At 47.5% G+C, this 10902-nt stretch overlaps 1 protein-coding gene across 1 annotated transcript in view; it reads left to right on the top strand.

Annotated features, from left to right (window-relative positions):
* Positions 1-523: 523 nt before the first annotated feature.
* The window catches only part of UBA6 (ubiquitin like modifier activating enzyme 6), a 54704-nt gene continuing 44325 nt past the window's right edge, over positions 524-10902 (top strand). Inside the window, exons 1-4 of the mRNA XM_060247846.1 lie at positions 524-631; positions 4414-4508; positions 6923-6951; positions 9074-9168. Coding sequence (XP_060103829.1) covers positions 591-631; positions 4414-4508; positions 6923-6951; positions 9074-9168 — 260 coding nt within the window. The 5' untranslated portion in view covers positions 524-590. The remainder of the gene's footprint in view (positions 632-4413; positions 4509-6922; positions 6952-9073; positions 9169-10902) is intronic.

Raw genomic sequence — 10902 nt, 5'->3', positions numbered from 1 at the left:
AATGAAATATTCAGTCCATAGTCTGGTATTCATTTTTCTCATAGAGAGGGTTTGAATCCTGCAGAGAACATAGAGAAACTTAGTGCGAAGAGGAGAAAAGCTAGACCAAGCTTATGTACTTCACTTATGGACATAGTGGGAATATAGGATAACAATTTTACATACTGAATTAAATAAATATCCTGGGTAATTCAACTGATTAGCCTTCATTACTGATTTATACATAATTCTTCTGAACGTGTGTTGTTGATGTTTTCTGTTTATTTTGCTTTGGTATAACAAACTGAAAACTTTTGAAAGTAAAGAGTTGTGGCATGTCAAAATTGGCTTATTCCAAATCCCGCTGTTCAAGTTGATGCACCATTATGCTTATGTAACAAGCCATGATTTTCTTAATGCTCAGTTTCTTAGTGTTTCAAATCTACACTAATTTATACTCTATCAGATGACATTCTGTCCATAACCATCAGCTGTTCTTTGTAGTCCTGTCCATTTTAAGTTGATCAAGACTGAGCTTGTGATGCTGTTCCGTTGATCAATGGACCTGTTTGTTTTGTGATTTGTCTTCCAGTCTAGGCAAATATATCATTATGGCAGCGGATTCTATGGAAATTGATGATGGTCTGTACAGGTAAAACTCATGAAATCTTAGTCTATGATAGATGTGTTTTCCTAATAGGGTGGATTTGACTTGCTTTTCATTGAAACGGGAGTTTCATGTGGACTAATATGGAATACGCCTGGTTACTGCGATGCATGCCCTTTTCAAGGAAGGAGATGGTGGTTAGACTTTTAAGAGGGGGAGCCATTTTGCTCTTTTGTGCCTTTGAAACAGTCAGTGGGAAGGCGCAGAACTGAACAGCAAATTCATCGAGTGCCTGGAATGTAAGGACTGCTTGGGTGGTTGTGACCACACTCTCTGAAGCTTTGCCGAAGGAATCCTTCTTTCTTTTGGGCTGTCTTCAATGAATTATTTCCTTCCTTAGGAATAAGACCTAGCCTGCCCCGTGCAGACATAATGACTCTTGTCTCCTAACTGTGGTTTGCTTGCATACGGCCCCTCCCACTTGCAGTTGTGGAGGGAGGAGCCAGGAGACCTGGAAATTAACTCCTGGCATGAAGTCTGGAAGCCCAGCCGTACATTCCACGTGTGCACATGCCCCGATGTTGCCTGAGTTGCTGTGATGTTGCAGCATGCTTTTGAGGGAAACAGGCCCAGAGAAAGACACGCATCCCTTGAGTATTCTCACTGAATGGGACATGCATGATCCTGACCCAAGGGCCAGGGGGCTTCCTCTTCTCTGCAGTGCTGTCCCGGCTGCTCAGCTTTCAAGCATGACGGTTTTCACTGATTGTGATCTCTCCCCAGAGGAGGTCTTCACTGGGTACACCCTGAAAGCTTCCCATGCGCAATCCAAGGTATGTGATTGCGGCCGATGTCTCCTGCCCCTTAGCAGCACTGACCCCCTGTCCTTTGACCTGGTCTTCTGAGAATATCAAGAAATAAATTGTTCTCATGTCTGTCAGGAGACGATGGAAGACCAAGTTGTTAAGGAGAGCAGCTGAAGGTGGTTCGTAGGAAAGGACACGGTCCCTTTTTTCTTGCCCTGGCTCTCGGTTCTTAGGGGACTCTTCTTGACTTTTTAAAATGTTGTTGTGAGTTGCTTTGGGTCCCTTTGGGAGAAAAGCAGGATAGAAATATTTTAAATAATACCAATTACATCTTTCCATTGCCTTTCCAGAGCCAACTGTGGCACCAGTGTTCATGTTAAGTAGGGGTAGTGCCAAAGGAAAGTTTGCTACAGGAGGATAAACCATGTTGGACTTTATATTTCTGACCAAGGCTTTTTTGTAGCAGGGACTCCTTTGCGTATAAGGCCCCCCCCACCCTGATGTAGCTAATCCTTCTGGAGTTTACACTAGGCCCTATACTCTTGGAGGAATGGCTACATCAGGGGTGTGTGGCCTAATATGCAAAGGAGTCCCTGCTACAAAAAAAGCTCTGTTTCTAACTAACCACAGAGACTGTTAACATTGGTGCACATGTGCAGAATCCCAGACTCACAGAGTGGAGCTTCTGCAGATTGGTTGAGATCCAATGGCATGTCGTGGTTAGAGCATTAGGCTAAGATCTGAGAGACCCAAGTTCAGATTCCACTCTGCTGTGGAGCTTGGTGGGTGATCTTAGCCAGTCATCTGCTGTCAACATAATCTACTTCACAGGGCTGTTCTGAGAGTAAAAAAGGGATGGGAAGAAATGCTTGCCACCCTGAACTCCTTGGATGAGCGCAGGATAACCATGGGGTAGGCTGAATGACTTGTATGCAAAGCTAATGTCATACCATGGTTAGTGCTGCAAAAGGGAAGGGGAAGATTCATTCATTAAAAATCTCTTATCATGGTTAAATGATCAGGAACATTATGTCTGCACTGGGCGATTGCCAGCTAACATATGGAGGACATAAAATATAGGAATAGGAGAATTGCTGTTTGCCATGGACATTGTGGAAGATGAGTGGGGGCCCACAAGATTTGTGGGGGAATCCTATCTCCCCTCCCCCTACTCTGTTGCTGAGCCCAGCAGCTTTCTGCGGCTTGCCCAGAGCAGCTCTGAGTGGGCCAGCGGAGACTCCCCTCCCCTGGCCCCCACTCTCTGGGGCTTGCCTCCCCTCACCCAGCTCTCTTAGAGTGGCAGTGGGGTGGTGGTGAGGGGACTCTGCTGGTTCTTCACTGCCAGGCCCAGTGAGGTTGTTGTGCTGCCAGGCTCAGCATGGCTTCTGGATCTGCACTTGCAGAGAACACTTTTTTTCTTTGTGGGGAATTTACCCCCCCCCCCCGCCCTTTAAAGTCAGATTTTTCTGCAAACCCTGAGTTAGCAGAAACATCTGTTGAGCCTCTGTGTGGATTTAGGTATCCACAGATGGGGGCCACGGGTGGCTATTAGAGCATTAGATGACAATTTGCATATTATTGTTTGTTGTATTATGTAAAACAAATTGGGGAACTCAAGTGTATTAAATTCATAATCTCGTTTTGGAAACTGGAAATTCCGTGGTCTGTTCTCAGAGCAACAGAGTGAGCCTTCTTTCTTTGGGGATGTTTTATTTTTAATGCCAAGCAGTTGGAGCAAGAGACCAGCAGGGAGGAGAGGGGGCTCATGCCTGGGGCAGCAGCTCGAGGGTTAGACAAGGATCTGGGAGGCCTCTGCCAAGGAAGCCTGGGGGCCTGGGGCCAGGCACACTCTCAGCCTCACCTGCCTCACAGGGTGGTGATTGTGAGGATAAAATGGAGGCAAAGAGAATAATGAAATCTTCAGCTGGAGTGACCTTGGGTCCGTCACATGTTCTCCCAGAGCTGTTCTTCTTAAGAGCAGTTTCTCAGAGCTCTCTCATCCCCACCTACCTCACAGGGTGTCTGTTGTGGGGAGGGGAAGGGAAAGGAGATTGTATGCAGCTCTGAGACTCCGAGTGAAAGACAGGGTATAAATCCTCTTCCTCCTCCTTTGCCGCTCCCCCCATTGGGGAGAAAGGTGGGGTGTGAATGAAGAAATTAATGCTTTTTCCTCCCTCACATACCTACCAGCTCATCTGTTTCTATCTGCAGGAGGAAACAAGAGGGTGTACCTGATTATGTGTCCTATTTGGTCTGGTTGTAGTTTAAAATAACTAGTTCAGCCAGAGAGGACAGCTCTGCCAAGGGTTATGACCTCTGGCCTTTGCATGGGACCTCTTTGGATCTGCATATCAGATCAAGGAGACAAGCTGTCTGTAAGTGGCCCCAAAATCCTTACTGACCAGAATGCTGGACTGGGTGGGCCTCTGAGAGGATCTTGCAAGGGGCTCCTGGAAACTGGAGGAGGGCATCCTGCTGCCTGGATCCCGTGAATTCTTGGCAGCTCTAGGAGGGCCTGGTGCTTGTAGGAAGGGCCGTGATTGGGAGGGACCAGGGCTGTGGTTAGGAGAACAGTGTCACAGTCCTTTTCATGGGCCTACAGCGGAAGGTGTGCCCAGAAGGTACGGACATTAAATAATCTAGTTCAAGACCATTGATTACTCTGACCGCTGTCCTGCAGACAGGCCTGCTTTGCGATCCCATAGAAGTCAAGGGGACTGAAGTGGTCGGTCTCAGCACAGCTGCAGGGGAGAGACTCAAAGCAGCACGAGGCAGATGCTGTGGAAAAGTGTGTTCCAGCATACCACAAGGGCAGCACTGCCGTGAGGTTGTACCAAGAGGGAATCTTTGTGCTCACTTCCATGCTGAGTCTGGACAGCTTGCAGGCTTCTCGGTCTCAAAGTGGTCTCATGTTGTCCGATTAGGTCCCCCTCCCCATTTTATCATCTTAGTCAAACATAAGCAATTAGAATAGTTTTCAAAAATACATTTTGTGACTACAGTTCTTTTATTTGCCTGTAGCCGACAGAGGTATGTCCTTGGAGACACAGCTATGCAGAAGATGGCCCAGTCGCGTGTCTTCTTGAGCGGAATGGGTGGTCTGGGAGTGGAGATCGGTAAGACTCAGAAGCTTGGATTACATTGTTCCTTAATGCATACTTTATGTGGAGCATGGTAAAAACATCTGCCTGATCTTAAGTTTACTGTGTGTAAAGCATATCTGTTTAAAACGACTTACAGGCTGCTTTGCCAGTTTGGTGTGTGGCTAAGTGCTGTTATCTGGGAGACCTGGGTTTGATTTTCCACTCCTCCACTTGCACCTGCTAGCATGGCCTTGGGTCAGCCATAGCTCTGGCAGAGGTTGTCCTTGAAAGGGCAGCTGCTGTGAGAGCCCTCTCAGGGTGTCTGTTGTGGGGGGGAAGGAAAAGGAGATTGTGACCGCTCTGAGATTCAGAGTATAGGGTGGGATATAAATCTAATATCAGTATCATCTCACAACAGGTAACCACATAATCACAATAAAAATCAAAACCCCAGTAGTGAAATCAGCTTCCAGTTACAAACAAGTATTAGAAGCACTTCAAATCTCATACACAGTTTCGCAAAACAAGAACTTCCCAGTCTAGCCTAGGAGCAACTTCTGCAACTTAATGGTGACAACGGAATTCCATAGTGAAGAGGCTGCTGTCAAAAGACCCTATTTTTCCTGCCACTCACGCTGCTTCAGGCAGCAGGGTTGCTTGGAGGAAGACTTCTGGTCCTTGGTGTGGGATAAAGGTGGCCCTAGAGCAATTCTCAGGCTAGTCCTGAGCAGAGTTATGGAAAGTGGTGAATTGAGACTGGGGTGACTCTCTGTGTCCTGGACTGGGCCTTGAGCAGTTTTCTAGGACTGTAAGAACCAGCCCCCCCCCCATTTCAATGTCAGGTTAATTTTCAGCCTTCAGGGTTGTGTGTTTCAAGCAGTGGGCTGGCAAAACGAGGGAGGGAAATCTGGCTGTGTCCCCCTCCCCCTCCCCGTGGGCTCCTTCCTCCCCTTGGATGCCCAGATGACTGGGGCTCTGCAGTTCGCGTGTTGCTGTTGCTGCCGCCTCAGGGCCTGATCTCAAGAGAGCTCAGCTGGCATTGCTGTGTTGGAGTGGAGGAGGGGTCTGTGCCGGATAGGCCCGGCCACTCTGGTTTGGGGAGGCAGGGAAAACAAGATTTCAAATTTTTCTTCAAGCCTATTGCCGAAGACTTTACTACAGATCACAGCAATAGCATCATTTCTGTGGTTACTTTATAATTTAAATAACAGTGGAGTGATTGAGTGTGGACCGTTCTTCTGGGATGAGGGCTAACAGTCTGAAACTTAATCTCAACAAAATGGCGGAGGAAGAATTGTTCACCATTTGAGGTCTCTCCCGTTCTGAGGGGGGCTGCACTCCCCCTAAAGGAGCAGGGGTGTGGCTGGTGCTGCTGGCCTGGGGCACCGTTTGTCAACTCTGGCTGTTGAGCCTGCACTGGGCTTTCCTGGGCAAAAAGATATGGTAACATTTAGATTAGGCTGTTGCAATGCGCTTCACATGGGGCTGCCCTTGAAGAGTGTCTGGAAGCTGCAACTGGGGAGGCCTGCAGCTGTGGCCAGTTTGTGATTGGAGTGGATCGAAGGGACCATATCAACCCACTCCTTTCCCACCCAGACCGGCTCCTAATTTGCTTCTTGGCCCAATTGAAGTTGGTGTTGACCTTGAAAGCCATCTACAACAGGGAGGCAGGCAGCGTACCTTAAGACTGGCAACCTTTGCTGCTTTGTGTGGCATTCTCTGATTGGCCCTCTTTCCTGTTCATGTGTCTGTGTTGATTTGTATTACTTCATTGTTTTGCATTGTTATGTTATGTATTTTAAAGCTTGTTTGAATGCTTTTTTTGCTTGTTTGCTGCCTTGGGGGCCCCAAGTTGAGTAGTAGCAGGCCCGTAGGTATGGAGGGCAGTGGTGGAGGGGCCCTACTCCCAACTTCCAGCCTGCCCCCCCCCCCCACTTGGGGCCCTGACCTTCCATCACTCCCTCCGCCACTTGAGGACTGCAGTGGCTGCCACCACTCCCTCCCTCCTTCAAGCAGAAAGGGCTCACTGATCAGCTGATTGGCAGGGCCTTTAATTTGAATGGCAGGGGAGGGAGGGGCGGCAAAGTTGCAGGTTGGTGGTGGGGAGGTTGTGATGTGGCTGGCTGCCAGCAATCGGGGGGGGGGAGAGATGGGGAGGGTGGCTGGGAGAGGGGTGGGAAGGGAAGGCCATGGGGCAGCTGCGGGGAGGGAGGAGGGAGGCCATAGGGAGGTGAGCCAGCAGCCCTTGGGGATCCTTCCTCCTCAAGGGGTGGAGCGGAGGGAAGGCAGCGGGGGCTGTGGGGGGAGCCGCTAACTACCCTCTAAAAGAGTAAAGGCCCCCTGATTTTTCAAATCCTGGCTATGGACCTGGGTAGTAGGAGGGCATAAAAATGTTTTAAATAAATAAAACTGTATAAGAACGTCATGTTGTTTATTTTTGTTCTCAGCTAAGAACATCGCTCTTGCAGGGATAAAGGTAAGAGGAAGGGTTTCATTCTAAGATAAATTGTTTTAAGACAGGTAGTCCTGTTCCCTTCAATAATTTAGAGCAGGGGTGGCCAACGGTATCTCCTCAGATGTTTTTTTGCTGTCAACTCCCATCAGCCCCAGCCAACATGGCCAATGGCTGGGGCTGATGGAAGTTGTAGGCAAAAAACATCTGGAGAGCTACCGTTGGCCACCCCTGATTTAGAGTCCTTACATGGATCTGAGCAGCTCGAACCATTAAGAGCTGCTGGGGTGGGCCCCCCATCTGCCTTTGCCAGGCTCCACCCCTCTCCTCTCCCAGGGAGACTGCAGCTCCTGTCCCCAAGTCCTTTCAGCAGCTCTGTGAGGCCAGTAAAACATTAAATGAACGTCTTGCTCCTAATTGGAAAGTGCAGTACTTCATCAGACGCATCGGTTTGAAACATGCGATGCAGTCACATTGTATGGTGCCACCTTCCTAAGTACTTCCCTGCTGAAGCGTATCAGATAATTGGTTATTTGGGCTCTTGTGGCAGAAAGCGGAGGAGGGCAGCACCTCTGGCCCTCTAGGATTTGCAGCAACTTCTCTTGAGGCGGCACAAAGCGGGGGTGGCTGCCTGCATTCCTGAGCAGTGTTGCTTTTATTTCTTCACTTATGAACCTCCTGGGGTGTCTCTCCAGAGACCCTGCCTGAGGTGGCTTATGAAGTTAAATGGAAGAGTGATAAGAACACAGTCCCATGTCATACTTATCTAGGACCGACTCAAATCACACAGAACAGTGCATAAGCTTGAGGTTCAGCAGGCTGGATGTTAGGATTTTTTTTTTACAAAGGGGTGGGGAAGAAAGGCGAATTCTCAGGCCATGAGCTGAAGACCCCCTCCTGTGGCAGCCTGGGGAGCTTGTCTGGCGTGAGGGAGCTGCCAGGTCAGTTCCTGCTGGCTGCCCTTTCATCACTGAGAAAGCATTTGGCCTCTCCTGTGCCAGGAATGCTGGGATGCTCCATGATGCCAGCAGCATTCAAAATCTGCATGCCCTGCTCAGCTGGACGCACAGACAAGTCTGGTGATCTCCCCCCCTCCCCCCTTCCTTTCTGTAACATCCAGCTGGGAGAAGAGTCCCAGTGAGCTGGAGAGTTTGGGCAATGTTTTGTGTCATTTAGCTTGGTCCTGATAAAATACACTCTATGGACTGTGTTCTTGGTTTTGAAGTTTGAATTTTACTTTCAGACCCAAACTGCTGCCCACAACTTTTTGTCTTCTTTGAGCATATAACGGTGGTGGTGGTGCTGTCATATCACAGCTAGTTGGCAACAGCCCTGTAGGGTTTCCAGGGCAAGAGAGGTTCAGAGGTGGGTTTGCCCTTGCCTGCCTCTGGACTTCCCTGGTCTCCCATCCCAGTGCTTGGCTTCTGAGACATGATGGCCCCAGGCTAGCCTGCACTGTCCCGATTGGCCTAGCCTGGGCCATCCAGGGCAGGGAGAGCGTAACATAAGAGTAGTATAATTGATGTTAAGGAGGTCTAAGCATTGAGCAAACCTGTGCTGTGTCTTGAATTGCCTAGGAGAAAGGGGTGCCTGGAAGGCTATCATGGAGGAGTGTCTTTATAATAGAGAGATGGAGTCCCTTGAGAATTGCAGGTTCCAGCATGGTGACCTTCCACCATTGCAGCTTCCACCATGGTGACCTCACACAGAATTGACTGATGTCCCACCTTTTCCCACTCCTTATTTACATCACTGGCTGGGGAGGGAGGGGGGAGGGGGGACACAAGGAAGCACCAGTGGGGAGGATGTGTGAGAGGGGAGCGCCAGACATCTGGCCTTGGCAGCTGTTAGGAGATGACTCACCATTGCAAAAGAACTGCAAGACTGAATTGTTCAAGATGAGCTTTGGCAGAGATTAACTAAGGAGGACGTTGGGGTTAATCTGTTCATATGGCTTAGTATTTGTAATTAATATTTTTTAAAAAATTAAAAAATGTAAAGAGAAAAAAACAGAACTGTTTAAAATAAACAAAACTGTTAAATGTAGTTGTCCCAGTATACGCTATAAAGCCTGTACTGTACACACTTGTCATTTTATACAATTGCTATTCAAACTTTAATCTTGTTTTCTTGATACTTTCTGAAGGCTCTCACTGTCCATGATACCCAGCAGTGCAAGGCATGGGATTTAGGAACAAACTTCTTCGTTCATGAAGATGATGTTCTAAATCACAGAAACAGGTTTGTACAATTTTTGCACTGCCATGTGGAAGCAGAGAACATGTTTGCTTTTGTATCTATTGCAAGAATAACTGGCACCACTGTATTGCAGGTTTGTGGGATTCCTTTCTCTCTACCCCCTGTTTTCTATGCATTCAGTGGGGTGCTGAAACCTGGCCTGTTTCAAGTAGTAAACTTCATTGCTATAGGAAATAACTGTAATCAACATCTTACTGCTTTTATATTGCATATCAGCAAAAACAAATGATAAAGACTGGAATCAGAAGAGCTTGCTCTAGCATAGAGTGCTTGGGCATCTCCAGTGCAATTCAGACTTTTCCTTTTAACAGCAGGCAGCCCTCCATAGCACAACTTGCTATTGAAAATCCTGAGTTTATTTTGCTATAAGGTGCCATGCGCTACTGTCTAGAAACACAAATCCAGAGTTCCGGGCTGTGGGAACCAGGGAGGACTGTGAGGAACTCTGGAGGGATCTGTTGAGGCTGGCTAGTGGCGTCAGTGTGGCAAATGAGGTTCACCATGGACAGGTGGAAAGTAATGCATATTGGAGCCAAAAATCCTAACTATAAATATATGTTGATGGGGTCTGAACTGGTGGACACTGAGAAAGAGAGAGATCTTGGAGTCATGGTGGAGAACTCACTGAAAATGTTGACTCATAGTGTGACTGCAATAGAAAAATGCTGTGCTGGGGATTATAAGAAACAAATCAGCTGGTATAATGCTCCTGATGGTGCAGCCTCATTTGGAGTACTGTGTACAGTTCTGGCCACTCCACCTCAAAAAAGACATTATAGCATTGGAAAAAGTGTAGATAAGGGCAACCAAAATGATTAAGGAGATGGAACACTTTCCCTGTGAAGGAAGGTTAAAATGCTTGGGGCTCTTCAGTTTAGAGGAACGACGACAGGGGGGTTACATGATGGAAGTTTACAAAATTATGCATGGAATAGAAAAGGCAGAAAGTGAAGTGTTTTTATTTTTTTCTCATAATACAAGAACTCAATCAAATCAATGAGTAGTAGGTTTAGAACAGCTGAAAGGGAGTCCTTCATCACCCAAAGAGTAATTAAGGTTTGAAATTACAGCTGCAGGAAGTTGCAGTGGCTACAGGTATAGACAGCTTTAAGAGGGGATTGGAGAAACATATGGAGCAGTGATCCATCAGTGGCTATTAGCCAAAAGTTGGAACACTGTCTGGGGCAGTGATACTCTCTATTCTTGGTGCTTGGGGGGCCACAGTGGGAGGGCTTCTGGAGTTCTGGCCCCACTGGTGGACAACCTGATGGCACCTGGGTTTTGGCCACTGTGTGACATAGAGTATTGGACTAGATGGGCCATTGTCCCAATCAAACAAGGCTTCTGTTATGTTCTTCTGCAGTTCTTTGGATCCCAACCTAAACTTGGTACAGTTGTTCCAATAAGTAGGTACAATTGTTCCAATAAATACAGTAAGTAGGTTTTGAGAGGGATAGAATTTTAGAGAGTGCTTGTTGAACTTCAGACAGAATGTTTTAATAAATCAGTTTCATAGAATCATAGAGTTGGAAGGGACTTCTAAGATCATCTAGTCCAACCCCCTGCACAATGCAGGAAACCCACAAACATTTCCCCCTAAATTTCCTTTTTTAAAGACTAGTGGTGCTGTAGAAAGTTTCCTGTGCCCAGTTCTTATTGTGGGGTTGTAAACTGTGATCTGCCTCAGACTGGCTGAGTTCACTGAACTGACACATT

The sequence above is a fragment of the Heteronotia binoei genome, chromosome 10 (genome assembly GCF_032191835.1).
Source record: "Heteronotia binoei isolate CCM8104 ecotype False Entrance Well chromosome 10, APGP_CSIRO_Hbin_v1, whole genome shotgun sequence".
NCBI lineage: Eukaryota > Metazoa > Chordata > Lepidosauria > Squamata > Gekkonidae > Heteronotia > Heteronotia binoei.
This window is presented reverse-complemented; position numbering and strand designations above follow the sequence as displayed.